The following is a 20,219-nucleotide window of genomic DNA, read 5'->3' as shown; positions in this document are numbered from 1 at the left end:
TGGTCTCCTCCCCGCTGATACATGTAGCATGAAGCTGCACGCAGATGATATCCAGCCAGGGTGCTTAGGCCTGAGGGGCCGTCCACACAAGCGAGCCCAGGGTGCATGCCAGTTTGGAAGGCTCCAAGTGTGCGGTCACACAGGATCCACAGCGTCTCAATACCTGTTCCTGCAATCATTGGCTATCATGGCATTCTCCTTAGCTAGCAACATGCCAAGCCCACAATCACTCCACACACACATCACATCCTGAAAGGCTGTGCAGTTGAATGTGGCTTCTTTACCTTGTACGGACTCTTAGGACCTGATTATGAGTTTGGTTGTGCAGGAGCGGTGCGGCATGACCCCGCGCTGCTCCCGCACCACCAAACTCGACCACTAGCCACCCACCAGATTATTAGTATTCTCGTTGTCTGGCAGGCGGTCCTTTGAAAAAGGCACCGCAATGAGAATGCCAAAGCAAGTTTTTGCACAGCACGGACTGTTAGGTTCATGCTGTGCAGGAACTGGGTGTTCATGCAGACAGGGGGCCCTGTAGGCCCCCCCTATTTTCCTCATTGCCAGCAGTTTCATGGCATGAACACTGCCATGAGACCGCTGGCAGTGAGGAAACTTGTAAAATGATTGGTGCGGCCCCGCTTGCTGCGGCCCCGCAAAGCATTTTGCGACCTCACACCACCACACCAGCACCATGAATCGTGGATTCCAGGCAGATGCAGTGGTTTCAAAACGGTACTTCTAATACAGAGTTCAGACCACTGGTGCAGAAGTCCCCGACCACCACCGCACCTCCACCATAGGTTCGGGCGGTCCTTTGGCATTCCCATAACGCTGCATTTGAAAAAGGCACCGCAATGGGAATGCCTAAGCAAGTTCGTTCACAGCATGGACTGTTAAGTCCATGCTGTGCAGGAACTAAGTGTTCATGCAGACAGAGGGCCCTGTAGGACCCTCTGATTTTCCTCATTGCCAGCAGCTTCATGGCATGAAGACTGCCATAAGACCTCTGGCAGTGAGGAAACTTGTAATATGGTTGGCGGGCTGCTGCGGTCCCGCCAAGCATTTTATGAACTCACATTGCCACACCAGCACCATGGATCGTGGATTCCTAGCAGATGCAGCGGTGTCAAAACGGTACTTTTAATACAGCGATCGTACCACTGGTGCGGAAGTCCCCGACCACAACCGCACCTCCACCATAGGTTTGGTTGTCCGATGGCCCGCTGAACATGTAATAAGGCACTGAGCTCCTTCCGGGACAGCTTACAGGATCTGGGAGCACTAGAGTGCCGTCAGGTATATCAACTGAGTACTTGATGCATCTGGAGTCCAGCCATAACAATTACTGTGCTTGCTGGTGCAGTAGATTGGATATTTCTCACGGAGGATGGCTCCAGCCCCTGAAGTGTAACTATTAGGCGTTCATGTAATCTACTACCCTCTAGCTTACCAACTCTATTAAGATTTGATGGATTCCTAATTTCTGGCAACCCCACACAATCAACGTATCTTATTTAAGATTACATTTAACAAGTTCAGCTGTCCAAAGCTGCACAGTTTGGATAGGCACTCCAACACAAAGGCAAAAACACTTCAATATATGCTGTTCCAATCGAAATAGAATATGAATCTCTTTTACTAAGTAGAGTTTTACTCAAGTATAAATTTGAAGTATGCTATTGAGACAATATATTCAAAGACAGGAAAGTGAAGCAAGTGGTTATAAAAGTGTAGGGCACTAAAAATGTGAGTAATGTTGATTTAATGGCAGAAGGCTAAACACAGGAGAGTTAACCAGGAAAAGCAATATTTAAAGTCAAGATGACATCTATTTTATCAAAACAAATTAACTCAGCTGCTGCTAGGTGTGCAGCAAAGGAAGGCACGCTGTGCAAGGTCGAGTGGAATGACTACTGAATCATAAATAAACTGAGTTTTTCTGAATTCCTAAGACAGTCACCGACACTGTTGACATTTTCTTTTCATTTCAGGATAAATTCTATTGAGCACTTTTTCAAAAAACAAATGAACAGGGAGAAAAAAGACAGAGAACACAAGGGTCCAATTTAAGATATACAGCACAGATGCAATGAGTCTTACAGGCTTGATCATAACCCGAGTGTCTAGAATACAGAGTAAAATTCAGTAAACAGTTGGCAAGTAAGAGCAAAACAACATGTGGAGAATAGATACACCCCAAGGTATGTGATCTGGCGTAAAACAAAGTGATAGAAGTGAAGTAAAAAGAGTAAGATGAAGGGGAAAAGGAAGGGTACTAGTAGGTATAGGGTCAAGACCCAAGTATCAGTGGACAAAGACTGTTGACACTTTCTAATACTTATGTCACCTACTATATCTGTGCCATGTCTTTTCATATGGTGCAGCATATTAGGTCATCTATATATTTGGTCCATATAAGTTGACAACTATTAAAGTAAACACACACTTACACACCCTTGATTTTTCTGGGAACTCTTAGTCTCTCAACAGCAGGAGGAAGACCACACTCCTTACCTTTAGATAACATCTAGAATCCCACATCTTCCATCTTTTCTGCAGCTAAAGTCGTCGAATTGCATTTGGTGTGCCTTCTACTCCATGCATCTGAGGCTGTTAATCTGCCTTACCGTTCTCTCTTACTCTCTCCATTTGGTTCATTTGTGTTATTTTATGTTATATGTAAATGAAATAAATAAGTAAAGCACTCTAATTTGCCCTACGGTTCTCTCTTACTCAGTGCAGGATGGCATTGTTCCTTGATTCTACGTTTTAAATGCAATTGTAAAATTAAACTATTCGTAAAGCATCTTAATGCTAAATGGTTTCAGAGTACTAAAAACTTCAAAGTGTTTTTTTAAAGCTTTTTTCTAAATTTTTCGGAACTGTGCTTGTTTTCTCTTGCTTTGATTCCTTTTCCCAACATGAGTTCCACAACATTCAACTGTTCGCCCACACCTATAAACAGTCCACTTATTACCCCCCCCACTCACCATTTTGGACCTCCTCATCTTGCTGCACAAATGGATTCTGTGTGTTGTGTCAAATGGGTGAGGATCATTTTATTTGGTGGATTATTTATTTCAAAAAGAGTAACATTTTGCTCCGCCTGTTCTATCCAGCCACCGAAGGTATCATTGTTGTTCTTGCTATGTTTCTTTAGGGATAAACTTGTTGGTTGGTTGTTTTTATCAGTGCTTGTTTTCTTATACTTTAACAAATCTGTGGTGCGATTCACAAAAGAATATATGCTTTATTTAAAGCATTTCAGGAAGTAGTACTACAGAAGTAGAGTCAAAGGCAAAGACATGCAAGGAGTGCTGAGAAAGGTCGCTGGGTTCTGTGAGCAGAAGTAGACTTGCTGTATCGTGATGAAATATAGAATCAAGCAACTCAGAAATTCTAAAATAAGTTTGGACTGATTTATTAAAATTTTGTGCTGCGGATGCATTAAAAAAGTGATGCAAACCGGCACAGAATGTTTATTTGAATTTACTTTCCTGCGCACAACTTCTTTTGTGCTGGAAGTTGCCTGAAAGTAGCACAAAGCGGTGCTTTGAGATGCTTTGCATTACTTTGTGTCACATGAATGTTCATATCTAACCACCAATCGTTTATGACATAAAGATATATCTGCTAACAATAGCATAACACCTGTGAAAAATACTTTATTTGATTAAAAATATAATCATAAAAGTAGAACATACACACCACACATATACAAAAAGATAATTCAAATGACCAAAAATTATATAAAAGTTCTAATTTTAAAAATAGGTAGCGGCAAGAATGTTAATGATATGACAAAGAAATGAGTGTTACTGTCAGAATCTAAGATGGAGGCCCAGAATTATAAGGAGACCCAGAGAGTGTAAACATTTCATTAAAACGGCCATCAAATAGCAGTATCAATAAAAATCCTCGGAGTCGCATACCCTGATATTGCAGGCATCGAGAGCACAGGAGAGATCAGAATGAGGTCTTGTAGGTCTACAGTTTTGTTTTAAACACCTGTGACTCTCTTTAAAATTGTTACCGGGCCTACAATTTGCTGGTTACATCTACGATATACATGATAAATAAAAATAGTAAAACTTATGTTCAAAACTGTGTTCTCTGGGTTCAAGGCCGCATTAATTGCCTGCCTACAGGTCCGAACTCCCAGTCTGTTCCGTTCTGGTCTCAATTTTAGTCTACGCTGAGTCAGGAGAGCGGGACAGTGGCATGCAAAATGCTCCATAGATTCCACCGGGGCACCACAACCCCTGCACTGTTGATTATCTGACAAGCGACGCCAGATAGGTAAGTGTTTCAGCAAGTGCCATTCCCCCAGTCTAAGTGCCATAAATCGCAGTTTTAAATACAAAGAATATGTGCAGGGCAGGTATGATGACGGTGATGCCTGATAAGAGGTAATTACTGCCCATGCATGCTTGCGTTTGGCAGGAGAAGCTTTGTCGATCGTGTGGGATAAGATGCGAGTACGCTTCTTAATGCTGGTTGTAAAAGCTGTTTGACTGGGGTTTAGGTTCCAAAGGTCACCTGTTGAAAATTGCTGAAGACATTCATTAAAAAATTTACTATAGGACCCACTTGGATTATTAATGCCAATATCAGACCACAGCATAGACTCAAGGGAACCGGCTTCAGCCCGCCTTAGCTTATGGCACAGATTTAAGTAGGCACCTAAGCTGGAAATGTCATAGTTTAAGAGGCCCAGGTCTCATCTAATCTTTGCAGTGGAGGCAGATTTCGGCATGTGAAAAGCACTTTTATAAATCTCGATCACGTGTTGATTTAATGTTGTGCTGATTTTACACCTGAAAATTTCAAAACCATATGACAGCGTGCGGCCGACTTTAGCTTTCATAACTTCCCTCATAGGGGTTAAACTCGGACCCATCAATTCTTTTGAGAGTTTTGAAAAGTTCAATCGGAGAGCTGAGGCTTTCATTGAGATGTCACTACGATGATTGACGAAGGTAGAATTGTTGTATGACCAGCCACCACCTCCATATCGTTTTCTGCCGAATATAACCACTTGGGTTTTCTTTAAATTAACCTCTAGGTTATTCTTAACGGTGTAACTATGTAGTTTGCTTAACAATCGTTGCAGCCCTACTCGGGTAAGGCTGAAGAGAACAAGATCATCAGCATACAGAAGGTTGCTTAACTGCACCCCACCGATCTTGGGGGAATGGCTATTTATCTCGTCCAGTTCGGCTGAGAGATTGCCAATAAACAGGTTGAAAAGCAATGGGGCTAGCACACACCCCTGTTTCACTCCTCGTATTGTTAAAATTTTTCGAGACAGATGCGTGCCAGTGCCAAGCTTGACTTGAATCCAGGTGTTGGAATATAGTTGGACAATGGCCTCCAGTAATTTGACCGGGATTCCCCACTTCCTTAACTTTGCCCAGAGTGCTGCCCTGGGGACCCGGTCAAAGGCAGCTTTAAAATCAACAAAACAACAGAAGACCAGCTTAGATGAAGTAAGCGATTTGTCAATAAGTACTGATAATGCCAGTAAATTAGACGAAGTACCTGAATTTCCAGTAAAGCCCGTTTGGTTTTTTAGAAACAAACCTTTTTGGTTCGCCCAGGCACTCAATTCTTCAAGTAAAATGCTTGCAAAGTACTTTGCCTCATTGTCCAGTAAGTCTATCAATCTATAGTTGATTGGGGACGAATGGGCGCCGGTCTTATATATTGGATGAATTACTGCACCTCGCCATGAGTCTGGTATGGTTGAGCAACTCAGCACAGATCTAAAGAGGGTTGCTAATTGTTGTGCCCAATAGGGAAACTTTTCTTTAAACAAGGCCTGTGGCAGGCCATTTGGGCCTGATGCTCCGTCTGCTCTTCGAGGTTGGTGTTAACCTGCGGAAATGCTTTTATTTTCAACTTTGCATGTGTGCTCCACTGTGCAGTACATATCCAAAGTAAAACGTTTTATGTTGTCTAGGCATCTTTTTTTTGTAGTTTTATGTAGCGCAAACTCGACCAGAATATTTTAGAATGCTTTACATGAGAACCAGTTACATTACACAGGGACACAATCATTTTTTGTAGGCACGTGGAGATTAAGTGGTTTTCCTAGAATCCCAGGATGTCGAGCTGACGCCGAGACTCAAACCTGGTTCCCCAACTCCAAAGTCGGCAGCTCTGGCCCTTCCAGTAAAAAAACGTATGCTAGACATGAATCAGACACCTTTGCATTATAGTACAAAGATGAGTGCAGGGCACTAGGCAGTGCATATTATGCACCAGTGTTCGGGAGACAGCAGAACAGTGCCATAGCATGTAAAGGCCCTCCTGACCTTTACATGCGGCCCCTGAGAAGCAGCAGCACTGGGCTGCTGTTTACTCAACTCAGCACTAACATGAATTTTTGAAAAATATACAGCAAGCACTTAATTAAAGGTTAGTTGTAGTTAAGGAAAGGAAGTAACTAGGCCCTTAACTTTAGGGACACCTTCATTTTTAACAACAGCCAACGTGTAAAAATGCGATAGTCTTTTTCAAAATTCAGAAAGTGTTTTTTACTGACCTGTAGAACCATGTAAATCAAATTATAGCAGTGCATTCAGAAGTATGTATTTTAAAGGGATGGTTTTCAAACATGAATTCAGAAACATTCATGCTTCCTCCCCTCCCATCCTGACAACAATGCCATTAGTGATTCCATCCAAGCACAGGAGATGGTTTTAAACATGGTTTTAAACAGCATGCATCCTGAAGCTGTGTATTTTAAGTTCCTCTTATATGTGATAATGAAGAAAAAGGAGGTAAATTGAAATAAAACAATTGCCCGGGGTCACACAATTTGTTCAAGAGGAGAAGCCAGGATTCCTCCCAGGTTTTCTGGTTTCACGTTGCACAACTGAGTTCAGCCACAAAATATCCATGCTTTGCTTCCCCTACACTGACTTTACACCCCCCCCCCCACCCCCACCCGCTGGCATCGGTGCAGCCCTCGGTCACACTAAAGACCAAACTTTGCGGCCCCCGGGAAAATGTTGCAGTACCCATGGCTTAGTAGATATGGGCCTTTTCGTCTCTCTCCCTCCCTTTCTTTTTAATAAATAGAAATCGTGCAGTATGAAAGTAAATTCAGAGCAGTTGGCATCACCTTTTTTTCAAAAAGCTTGGCCCTGAGTTTGCACCACTCGTTCCCACGGCCCAACTCCCATTTAAGGATTTGAACCGCTACTTGCATGTTTCACTTGAAAAACTTTCCCTTAGAGCAAGTGATCCCGTCTAGGAATAAAAATGAAATACTGCCGCAAATATGCTTGGCATCATCCGTCTTTTTGAAATCCCACGCCTTTTTGTGCACTGCTTACTCAAAAGTTGAAGAGTGTGGCCTGTCTACTGTCCGGAGAGGCACAGGTCTCTGATAAAGCGAATTAGCGCCCTAAAGATGCTCATTAGCTTAAAAATCCAGACGAATAAATGACGCCACTGAACAACTGAAAATAACAAGAGCAGCACACCGGTATTACAGAAGAACACACCAACACACGTGCGCGGTTTACGGGCAGTGACCTCAGTCACTGATCGAGACTCGAAAACAAAACCACAATAGGAGCTAAAATAGACCACAGGAAACTGGCCTCCGGGAGAAGAAATCTGCATCCAGACAGCACAGGATGTATGCGGACGGGATGCAAACAAAGGATAGGAGGCCCGAGGAGCACAACCTCCAGCCTTCTGCTGCTCGGGTGCTGCATTTCGGGCCCGGTGTTGTGTAATATCTGGTATCCCCTTGGGATAGTGTATCCCCTGGCCTTCGGCAGAATCCGGAGGTCCTGTCTATTGGACACCTCGGACGAGCCCACGGAAGTCCCGCCCACCGCTGGAGAGGCAAGCCTCGGCTTTAGCAAGTAGAAGCAGCAGCGCTCCGAGCAAAGCTGCTGTTGCGGGCTGTCGGCGCAGGCAGGATGGACGGCCTTCTGTTTCTGCTGCGCTGCCAGGTGCTTTCCCTGTGGCTTGTGGCGGGGACCACTGAAGTGGTGGAAAACGAGGTGCTGTGCTCCACCAGTGCCTGCTACACTGTTCATCTGGACGCCACCAAAGGCTTTCAGAAGGCCAAGGAGGCATGCGAGGACAATGGTGGGCACCTGGCAACCGTGAAGAGCCCAGAAGAAGCGCTTCACCTGCAGCGCTTGCTGCTCAAGGTCCCTGGCGGCGCCTTGCCACAGGGCATGCTCAAGTTCTGGATTGGGCTCTATCTGGAGAAGAAACAGTGCTACCAAAAGTTCAAGGCATTGAAGGGTTTCTCCTGGATCACAGACAGAGGAAGGGATAATGAAGAGGAGAGCCAGTTCTCCAACTGGATGGAGGAGCCCATGGCGACATGCACAACAAAGCGGTGCGTGACATTGAATTTCAACATGGCGTCTGCACAGAACTTCAAATGGACAGATGGGAAGTGCCTGAGTCCTGTGAATGGCTACGTCTGCAAGTTCTCATTCCGTGGCATGTGTCGTCAGGTAGCCTTGGCAGGTCCAGGCGAGGTAGAATATGAGATGCCTTTTAGTTCTACAAGTACAACCTTGAATCTGGTGCCATTTGGTACCACGGCCTCCGTGCATTGTGGTCTACAGAAGGAGTCAGGTGGCCCATTTCTGATCTGTAAAGACAACGGAGACAATGGATTTGATTGGAGCGCTCCAGGGCCTTTCTGTGCTTCATCGGGCCATGGCTGCAGCTTCAACAATGGGGGCTGTGAGCAGGATTGCACTTTTAATACTAAGACTGACTCCATCAAGTGTGGTTGCAAAGTGGGTTATGAGCTCATGGCAGATGGGATCTCATGTGGCCCAAGGGATCACTGCAAGTCCAACCCATGCCAGCAGATCTGCACCAATCTCCAAGAAGGATTCAAATGCACTTGTTCGGAAGGATATGTTCTCGCAGAAAACAACATAAGCTGCTCTGATGTGGATGAGTGCCTACAGAGCCCTTGTGACCAAGTGTGTACAAACAGCCCTGGGAGCTTCAGCTGCAGCTGCATGGGTGGCTTTGAGGCAGTCGGCATGGCATGCAAAGATAAGGACGAGTGCTGGCACAGTTCCCCTTGTGCGCAGGGATGTATTAACACCAATGGCTCTTACACATGCTACTGCAAGGAGGGTTATGTGAAGGGTGAAGGAGGGGATTCTTGCCTGGATGTGGATGAATGTCAAAAGACGCCCTGCGAAGACCTGTGTCACAACACACTTGGGAGCTACGTATGTGCCTGTGGACCAGGACTTGCCCTGGCCCCTGATGGAATTTCCTGCTTGCAGCTGGAAGAGGGCACCATTCCAAATACACCTACAGAGAGCATCAATTCTCCAAACGTTGAGCAGAAATCCACGCAAACCCAGATATCAGTTGTTTCGCAATCTGAAATGAGACCTGAGAAAATCCTCGAGAATGGGCCTGAGGAACCTATCCGTGCCAGCGGAGTTCCAAGCACCGACATGCCTGCCTCCACCCTGAGCTCGAATGCTACTGGGGCAGCGACCAGCATGGAAAATGGAGGCACAGATGTTAATAAGATGCTCCTATTCGCAGTGGTGGCGTCTGTGATTGCAGTCCTTCTGCTACTGGCCTTTGCCCTAGGAGTAGTCTTGTGCCGAAGAAAGAAAAACAAGAAGGAAAGCAAAGCTACACCCGAGAAAGCCACAGATAGGTACTGCTGGGAGGAGTCGAAGGACAGGGCTGTGGACAACGAGTACAGGTAACGTGGAACACTTCTCCAGCACGCCGAGTTTCCAGATGTTAATAAAAAGAGATGAAAAGACAGAGACTGTAAAAGGCAATGCCACCAGATATTATGACTCATTAATACTTTTTATGACCAGAAGATACTTTCAGAACTCTGTATCCATCTGTCACAGGCAACAATTCTGTAAGAATATGCTAAACATATGTGCAATGTTAGACTTACATTAAATGTGTTAATCCTAAATCAGAAATGTTGAAAGCCATTAAGAGGACACAATGTACTATCTGTGATTGACTCTTAAACCAGGTAAGCAACCATTTTGGAACATTTTAGATCATTCAAGTGATTTAATGTGCACATGACTTGTGAGTTCTCATTTCATTGTGCTTTTGTATGAAGTCCTATAATAGTGAAACCAATCTGCAGTGTGACATGTTTTCTTCTGTATTTTAAATGAAGTAGCCATTTCCATTTGAGTTGCTGAGCTGGTAGCAGTTGGCACCTGTTAAAACTTGCACCCTCTTCTTCAAGAGGTTGGGGGTTCACCAAAAGTAAACTAAGGTGCCCAATATAAATGTGCCAGGGAGTTGCCAACTACAGCTGCTTCTGAAAATATGTGTTTCTCTATATACTGTTATGTTTAAGTGTTTCTTCATGTATGGAAGGTTGAACTGAATATTTCAAATTCTACAACAGGACACCCCTCCAAAAACGGGGTACTAGAAACAGTAAGGTGCCCATTGTAAGGTTGTCAAGTGCAGGGTGCTACCTCTTTTAATGCCCAGAGTGTTTACTTAATATGCACATGTGTTACTTTTTTTCTTCATTGAACAAGTTGTTGCACCAAATATGAGCACATACTTTCAAAATATTGAAAACGTAATAAGGCTTGCCCCCAACATGTTTCAAGCATAGGGCCTCGTGAGCATGGTTTTGGAACCGATGCTATGTGTTTCAACGCACCATTCTATGATCTGGAAACACGCGTCGATGCCAGACTGGCATTTCATCTGTGATTAAAACCCTGGCACCGCCTCACATGTCTTTAAAATCTAAAGATAGTTTTACTAGAATAACTGTTATTAAATTGAACGACGAAGTGTTATGATTTTACCTGCTCAGTACTTATGTCTTAATGTGAACAGTACTGTACATTAAATAAATGTCACGTTGTGAAGAGACACCTTAACTAATAAAAATGTGGTTTCTGTGAAATTCTCGTTGTACTATGCAGGCCTCTTCTCTGGGATGGTTAGTGAAACTTTCCCAAAAATGAACAACACGTTAGCAAATGGTTGAAAAGGGTGCATTTATGGTGCTGACCACACATGGGCACGTAGCTACACACATGCCCAAGCACAAAGAAGCGTAAGTGTTTACATACACAGGTACACATACTGACATACATTCACAAACATTGTAGACACGACAAAGAACAAAAGATGAGGGCTGGTCTTTGCTGGCAGGAGTTTGACAAAGTTTAACACATGTTATAAGCATGCTTTGATCAGTGGCGTAACAAAACCTTAGCCCCTCCATGCAATGTATTGCAAGGGGGTTCCATTAGTCACCCTACCTCCTGTCGTTTTAAACCGCCTTGTAAACTATCCCAAAGCTGCAGCAGGGTTTTCACTGGCGCAAATAGCTTCAAGGAGATCAACAAGTTCTGCCCTCAGGGATCCATTAGGCATATAAAAACAGTTGTTGGTACTATTTATTTACAAAATGGAGTTATAGGGTCTCCAAAAGGGGAAATGCTTGGTGACGTGAAGCGATCCCAGGGCACCGGAATAGGGCTACGAGCAAATCAAAGACAGTTATGAGCAAAACTGGTGCCTTTCTGCTACTGAAAATTCCATTTGCGATGCACCAATGGACCATGTTACTGTTCATTTAATCTCTCACATTTTTCATCAATCTCTCCCGGTCAGCCTCTCATCTTAGCTCTCATTCTTTCATCACGTTTTCTGTTTTGAACAGTTCACCCAGTCTCTCATGTTTCCACCACTACTACCCATCTCCAACATATTTAGACCTCCATCTCACTAGCACTGCTATCATTTACCTTTATAATTCTTATTTCTGTCATTCCCGGTCTCCTTGGTCCCCCATCCAGTTCTCCTCTCTCTCACAGATCTCTTAAGTCTACTTTTGTTCTTCGGGTTCATCGATTTCTCTGAGTTTCCGCTTCAAACACAATGTTATATCATCCCTCGTTCTCATGCCACTGTCATGTTCCCTCACACCTCCCCTACATGTTCTGGCAATTTTGCTCTATCCTCTAATTCTCCTGGGTTTCTTTGCACCTCAATCTCTCATCGCTGAAAAAGTGCTTTGACTCGTCATCAGGGGTAGTAAGTGATATATACAGGCAATTACAATGCAATACAATTAGTTAACTCTATCTCTTCTAATTTGCTGCTTACCTCCGACTCTGAAACACTCATTCTCTAAACTATATCTCTATCTTTTCAGGCTCACAACTATCTCTCCCAGTTTCACTGCCACCCTAAAAGCTCATTCGCCTCTCCCTCTTCATATTTACCTTCAACTTGTACATACCTCCTTCTCTAATATCTATGGCATGCACTCTCTCTCACACATTAATCTTACCTTTGACCACAAAATATCTCTCTTTAGTTCATCTCTCACTCTCTAATTTAGTCTTCTCATTCTCTCACTATCATCTCTCAATGCAACTTTCAGCACTGTCTCTGCCTCTGATCTTCTTGTTTCAGCGTTCCCAGTTTCAAAACTACCTCCATCTTTACCCCTCTCTTTTCCAAACTCCTATCACACGTTTCCTTCACATCTACTTCTCTCATTTGCATGCACCTTCTTACGTCTTGTTTAGTCTTACTTTCATAAATCTGAATTTTCCTTTCAGCTCACTCAACTTCCTGCATCATCCCTTACTCCTTACCCTTTTTATTTCCATATTTCACACCTGTGTCATCTCTCCTTTGCATTCCAAAACTTCACTCATCCTGTAACAGCCAGTCTAAACTCCTTACCACTTTGCAATGTATGTCTCTCTCCTTTTCATTTTTACCTTCCACCCTTGCACAGTCTGTCACTGATGGGCTTGCGCTACTGCTCACGATCTTTAGTGTTGCTCTGGCATTGGTCCAACTCTCTCTATAATTTCTGCGCCTTTCTTCCTTTGTTCCGACTCCTTTGTTCTTTTCCAATCATTTATTTTCTGTATTTGTATTTTCCGGTCCTTTTCATTTTCCTTTCTTATTTCTTCCTCATGTTGTATTTCTTAGTTGCTAGCCCCTTTCTTATATCTCTTTTGCTTTTCCACTATTTATCACATACTTTCTTTCTCATGTGTCATCCCCATTCCTTTCATTCTCTCCTCTAGAGGTGTTATCCAATCTTTTTATTTCCTCTATCTCTCAAATTTCCTTTCCCTGTTTGTTGTCTCTACCTTCGCCTTTACTTCACTGTTCGTTTTCCTTCACTCAATCAAAGACATTTCTAGAGCGCGCTACATACCCGTAGGGTCTCAAGGCGCTGGGGGGGGGGGTGCCGCTACTGCTCGAACAGCCAGGTCTTCAGCTTCTTCCTGAAGGAGAGGTGGTCTTGGGTCAGGCGCAGGTCGGTCGGGAGGGAGTTCCAGGTCTTGGCGGCCAGGTAGGAGAAGGACCTTCCTCCTGTAGTCGCTCTTCGGATGCGGGGGACGGCGGCGAGGGCGTGGCTGGCAGATCGGAGGTGGCGTTTGGGAGCGTAGAAGATGACTCGGCTGTTGAGGTAGCTCGGGCCTTGGTCGTGTAGGGCTTTGTGTGCGTGGGTGAGGAGGCGGAAGGTGACTCTCTTGCTGACGGGGAGCCAGTGGAGGTCTCTCAGATGTCCGGAGATGTGGCTGGTTCGTGGGATGTCGAGGATGAGTCTGGCTGAGGCGTTTTGGATCCGCTGGAGTCTCTTCTGGAGCTTGGCGGTGGTGCCGGCGTAGAGGGCGTTGCCGTAGTCCAGTCGGCTGGTGACGAGGGCCTGGGTGACGGTCTTCCTGGTCTCTGTGGGGATCCACCAGAAGATCTTCCGTAGCATGCGTAGGATGTTGAAGCATGACGAGGAGACGGCGTTGACTTGCCTGGTCATGGAGAGGGAGGAGTCCAGGATGAAGCCCAGGTTGCGTGCATGGTCTGTCGGTTTGGGTGCGGTGCCCAGGGCGGGAGGCCACCAGGAGTCGTCCCAGGCGGAGGGTGAGGAGCCCAGGATGAGGACCTCCGTCTTGTCTGAGTTCAGCTTCAGGCGGCTGGTCGTCATCCACTCGGCTACCTCTTTCATCCCTTCTTGTAGGTTGGCTTTGGCGGCGGCGGGGTCGTTGGTCAGGGAGAGGATCAGCTGGGTGTCGTCGGCGTAGGAGATTATGCTGAGGTTGTGTTTGCGTACGATGGCCGCGAGGGGGCTCATGTAGACGTTGAAGAGGGTGGGGCTCAGAGAAGATCCTTGGGGGACGCCGCAGATGACTTCGGAGGCCTCTGACTTGTATGGTGGTAGGCGGACTCTCTGTGTTCTACCGCCGAGGAAGGAGATGATCCATTCTAGCGCCTTCACTGTTCCTTTGCTTCTCTCTTCCTACATTTTAACTCTTGTTTTCTTAGCCTTCATCCTCATCATGAGTCCTAACTCCTACCCCGTCAGTTCTGTCCACATTGTTCTCCTCGCTGGGTTATTTATGACCCTCTGCCTAAGTGCACAGGATTCTTTTTAAAACTTGCAATAGAATGCAGTAGCCAAAGCAGCAATAGAGCAACATTCTCACTCAAACAACAAGTACAGCACCAACAGGAGCAGTTCAAGTTTCTCACATTCACAAGAAGTTGTTCTTAGGTAGCAGCAGTGCAACTTTCATTCACACACCCACAGCAGGTACTATGCAGGTAGAAGCATTGCACAGAAGAGTAAAGTGTCCTCAAACAGGCTCTGCACAGGCAGCACCGGTGTATGTTTTCCTCACACAAAAGAGAAATGTCACAAAAGATGAACTGCAAGCTTCCCTGATGCATAACAGGCATAGGAGAGGTAACGTCAGTGCAAGCTTCCTTCCCAGAAAAAACAGGCACACCACGAGCACCAGCACAAAAAAGGTGCAGGATTGACATCAGCATTCAAATTGCTCTTACATGAGTGTGTCACAGTGAGCAGCAGTGCAAGCTTCCTTCACAGAAAGAACAGGCACACCACGAGCACCAGCACAAAAAAGGTTCAGGATGGACATCAGCATTCAAATTGCTCTTACAGGAGTGTGTCACAGTGAGCAGTAGTGCAAGCTTCTCCAGAAAAACAAGTCCAGCATGGGCAGCAGATGTGCAATTTTCTCCTGCACTAAACATGAAAAATATAAGCAGCAGCTGCAGAGGTCTCCCTCGTGAAACAGATACGTCACCACAAACAAAAGCACCACAAGCAATCCTCACACAAGTTATTCACCATGGGAAGCAAGAAGCAATGACAGCCACCTTCACAAGAGAGGTACAGAAGTAGCAGCAGCTGTGCAGTCACTTCTCACCCAAACAGCTAGAATACTACAGCAGCAGGGCACGCCTATGGGACAAAACAGGTGATAGCGTATGAAGGGACAGGTGTGCACAGGTGCCAACTAGCAACGTGTCACATGTGACACTTTCAGCCAGTCCTGGCGTTTTATCCTAAAGCACAGTGCAAATAGGGATTTCTGATAACGTTTAAAAGCTAAACACAAAACTACAAGTTCCTGAATGCCCAGTGATCCTGGTTAAAAAGCTACAACCAGCTGGAGGTTTCTCATATGAGGGCAGGAGTGGGTGGGTGGGTGTGAAAACAAACACACCACTAAGTCAAATTTGCAAGGCTTGATTCATAAAATGTGATGAAATATACAACCTCAGTGGGCCTTCAGGTGCAGGTTTAAGCGCGTAAGAAGCATGTTTTAGTCTTGTGACCTTAAGAGTTATAAATATAGGTTTTTGAGATACCTGTGGGATCAAATATGCTTTTTAAAGATCATTTTCGTTTATTTTACTAATTTTTCAGATTCACATCATGGTGCATGCCTGGGTTCCTTTCACTATGTGTTTTTTTGGTATGTGTATATTATTTTTCACACGTTTAGGCCTTTTAAATGAACAATAAAAAATGTAGGGCCTCATTTACGGGGAAATGGCGCAGCATGGTGCCGCAAGCAATTTTGCTACACTGAGCTGCGTCATTGTCTAAGTGCAGGAAAGTGCCTTCATTACAAGAACACAGATCATTACTGTACTCACTCCTGCACCCACAAACAAACAGCAGCCATGAGCCAAGGCAGACACCCTTGTGCCATGGTGCAAGGATGCCTGTGTTGCAGGGATGATTGTTGTTGTGCAGGAAGGGACACCTTCCTGCACAAAAACAATCATTAATGTCATTTTCCTCCTTCTATGTGTGCTGCAAAATGCAGCAAACAGAGAAAGATCGATAAACAAGGAGAAATAAAAAAATTCTCCTCCTTGCACCACTCTTACGCCTTCCCTGGGGAGGTGGAAGTTTTCGTCGCTGCCTCAGATTTATGATTCCTTGCAAATCTGGGGCAGCGTCAAAAAGTCATAGGTGTTGCTGGGCACCCCCACAGCAACATCCATTGCATGCCCCTTTAACACAGAAAACTGCGTCAAAGGGAACAATACTTACAAGGCTGCATTAAGCCACGCAAAGTGCTTAGCGCAGTCTTTTAAATGTGTAGCAGGGCACAGCACCACGAGAACATCGCAAAAAGTAACTCTCCAGTGGCGCATGGGCCTTGTAAATATGCACCTTAGTTTGGAGACTTCATAGTGATCTGGGTAAAGAGGTAAGTCAGGGGACTCTGTACCATGGACTATAAGAGATGTGTATGGGTCATTGGCACTGTGTCTCACTCCCTGAGTCTGGAGCAGATCACACCAACACCCATGGTTGGGTTTTGCATTAGTGGTGCCCAGTACAGCAATATTTGTTGGCGTCCTGCCCCACTGCCCAAGACCTCCTTCTCCATATGGATTTCTTGCTACCCCCCTCCATCGGTGCCCCTTATGTCTCCATACCCCAAAGTATTGTTTTTGAACACGTTTTATGTCACACACACATAGTACACAGAAACAACGATCCATACGAATGTATAAATCAATCTTAGGAAATTTTACATAAGACAATGTGCTCTGCAAGGCGTTGGAATGATATCATCCATAGTGATAGGCAATATATGCTAAGAGTGCTTTGTCTGGAGAAACACAAACTCAGAAATTAAAACATAATAGTGGTTGGGGTTGTCTATCTCAATAAGAATTTTTCACTAATGAAATGAACCCTTTTTAGCAACCTTAGAATAACAAACGTTTGAGAAAAAAATAAGGTTCTAAGCTTCTGCCTTGCAGGTTGCATTCAGCTCTTAGATGGTTCATAGCTCACTGTGCTATATTACGATGGCTGTAGCTTACGAAGTGCAAGTACCAAAATATTCTTTGTGACAAAAGCAGTAGCCTACTGAGCTATCACCATAAAAGTCTAATCTGTGATCTGCTTGTAACACATTTGCAGCAGGCTCATTGACCCCTTTTGATTTAGAATCAGAAGGGGGTGTCCTCCCTTATTAGATATGAATCAAAAATTGCTTCCATTCATTATTTGACAAGTGCGTCTTTAGTTCATGTAAGTAATTCCATATTCTAGTAAAGCTGGAAAAAGTGCACCATGGCAGATTAACAGAACGCCAACAGACTCACACAATTGAATGGATTCTACCCAGGATCTTAAGATACATATAGACCATGGCAGACACTAAGAAGACATTGCGGGATTATTATTCTCTAAGCCTTGAGAAAGCCCCAGGCATATCAGCCATGAGGGGCAAAACACATGTTGTCTTGCACTGTACAACAAACTGCACTTTTTAAATCTTTACTAGAACATGGATTTACTGCCATGAAATAAAGAAGCACATCTCAAATAATGAATGAAAGCGATTTTTTGATTTATCTAAAATAAGGAATAACACCCCATTCTGGATTTAAATCTTCTGTGATTGGGGTAAAAAAGGGTCCCAGCCCCATTGGAGTGTCCCTCCTGAACAAATCTGGGTATTTTAATAGACAGGGAGAGGATGCAAGATATTGTCTTATCATTAACCATTTGTGTTACTTTATAAGTAAAAACCATATCTAGACAGATAACAGCTCTATCCAGAAAGTGCATCATTCACAGGAGTTATATTTCCGTTATCACTGTGCCCTGAAAAATTAAGGACACACAAATATTTCAAAAGGCTATTTTTTTCTCCCCTGAGTCGGATGTGTCTTAAAAAAGGCACTGCAAATTCCTTTCCAGTTTCCTCTCCAGTGCTGGGCTCTGATTTTCATTATGTGCAAATTGGAAGTGCAGCAGCAAAAAGTCAAACATTTGTTTAACCCTACAAGAAGTCCTCGCTTTCAAATGAGAGCCACTTTTCGTTATTTTTTGTACTTTTTATTCTCCTCTTTCGCTGATGATAGGCCTTCCTACCTGCTACTGTCTATGCAACTTTTGTAAGCAGCATTGTTTTAAATCATGTAAGTTGTGGGTGAGAGGGGGGCCTCTGACCTCTAAGGTGTGCCCCCCCCCCCCGCCCTTCACAACGCTGTGAAGGCATCCGTTACCCCCAGCGTTGATGTTAGAATTCCTAGCAAATTTGCACCTTTCACTTGCATTTCAATGGTTAATTGGGGGTACGTTTAAGGATCTTATCAGGGGCAAAGCAATGTAAAATTAGGTGTAACTTTCACTTTTGTGCTGTGTCATAATTGATGAGCTACACTTGTGACTTCCATAAACCTTATACTGAAACATTTCACAACTAAATGTTTTCATTCATTTTTAGTCTGAGAAAACTTAAATGTCTGGACGTTGTACTAAAGTATAATAAATTAAAGAAACGGTGTGAGCTGAACGAATGTGCAGCATTTCATAAGTGTATTGATGTCCGGTTAGGGTACACAGCGAGAGTCAGCCATTGCCTGGTAGTTCTCTGATTTTCATAAAGAGAAAGGCGCCACTGACGTCCAGACTGCACCAAAGCACATTTGAGCCCATCCATGGCCCGCATGCTGGCAGATTTGAAGCTGCAAGATGTACCAGTGGGAGGGCTTGGCGTCTTCCGACTGGAAATGGCCAGGAAGGGAAAGGAAGGGGACATGGGCGGTGCAGGGCAGTGAAGGGTGGAGGTTAGATGAGACACATGTTGGGCATTCCCAGGAGAAAGGAGCTTTGCTGCAGAAGATTGGTACATAGCTTCAGAACTCACAGGTGCTGTGCTGGGGTATGCAGGACAGCAGGGGACACCCAGCAATAATTGGCAGTAGGCTCCCTGCCGCCCCTCAAGGAAGTGAGAAACACTTTTCCCATGCAGAGAGGAGCCGCTAAAGATTCCAATAAAAAAAAACAACAGTTAAAAAACTGGGAATAACCTTCGATAATAGACTATCTTTCTGTCCTCAACTCAAAAGGCTGGTAGGTATATGTTTCGGAATTATGAGGTCCCTTAAGAAATTTCTGCCCTTACTATCCTTTTCAGCAAAAAAAAACCAGTCATCCAGGCATTAGTTACATCTAGAATAGATTATGGCAATCCACTATATCTGGGCATACCGGCGTACTTAATGGACAAAGAGCAAGTGATTCAGAACTCGGCAGCTCGCCTTCGGCTAAATATGCAGAGAAGGCAGCACATCAACTCACATTTGCGGTGACTCCACTGGTAGCCCATTAGGGAGAGGATCAACTTTAAGGCTCTGACATTGGTACATGATGCCTTGTATCAGACAGGCCCCAATTACCTTAAAGCTAGATTTAGCTTCTACAACCCTACTAGACATTTATGATCTACCAACAAATTTCTTGCAGCGATCCCAAAGTTTCAGCATCAAAGATCAGGGGGTAGATCATTAACATTCTTGGGTGCATCAGCATGAAATCAGCTCCCGTTGGAGCTACGATCCATCAGTAATCCAGTGCTGTTCCGGAAGAAACTGAAAACCTGGCTCTTTGTGCAAGTCTAATTCCCTCCCTGCTGACCACTCTACGTTTGTGTCGGGACACTCCTTGGAGTAGCTGTGTGCATTATAACTCTCCTAAAAAAAAAAAAAAATTAAAGGCTCAAAGAGCGTACATCAACCAGATATTTCTTGCTATTAAAAGAGACATTCTTTGGCTACCTGTGACCACATTTCTAGACTCCACTTCAAAATCTGCCAATTTGCCTCTTTACTAATGTTTATGCACAATTGTGACATATTTCGTTTTCCATACTATGTTATTATTATCGTACATTTATTTGTTTGTTTTAGCAGTGATATTGTATTTATATATTTTTTAGTATGATGCAGTTATAATGTATCACTTTTCCCCTTTCGGTATTCTTTTCTCTTTCTTGTTCTCACTTTTTCTTTTCCACTCTTTATTCAGCTACTCTTCTAAGTACATTGTTTTACATGAGTGTACATTATTCTAGTATATAACATCAAAATGC

The 20,219-nt window shown here is 44.2% G+C and overlaps 1 protein-coding gene across 2 annotated transcripts; it reads left to right on the top strand.

Moving 5' to 3' along the window:
* Positions 1-7,649: 7,649 nt before the first annotated feature.
* Positions 7,650-10,930, top strand: CD93 (CD93 molecule). 2 transcript variants are annotated; one of them, XM_085612618.1, is made up of 2 exons: positions 7,650-7,740; positions 7,897-10,930. In XM_085612618.1, the coding sequence occupies exons 1-2, from the start codon at positions 7,650-7,652 to the stop codon at positions 9,729-9,731; spliced, it is 1,926 nt and encodes a 641-aa protein (XP_085468744.1). In that variant the 3' UTR covers positions 9,732-10,930. The 2 variants fall into 2 exon arrangements, with proteins under 2 accessions (XP_085468744.1, XP_085468743.1); XM_085612617.1 differs by having other exon boundaries at positions 7,675-10,930.
* The last annotated feature ends 9,289 nt before the right edge of the window (positions 10,931-20,219 follow it).

Source organism: Triturus cristatus, chromosome 6, assembly GCF_964204655.1.
Source record: "Triturus cristatus chromosome 6, aTriCri1.1, whole genome shotgun sequence".
Lineage (NCBI taxonomy): Eukaryota > Metazoa > Chordata > Amphibia > Caudata > Salamandridae > Triturus > Triturus cristatus.
Note: the sequence above shows the minus strand (reverse complement) of the source record. Positions and strands in the feature narration are given on the sequence as shown.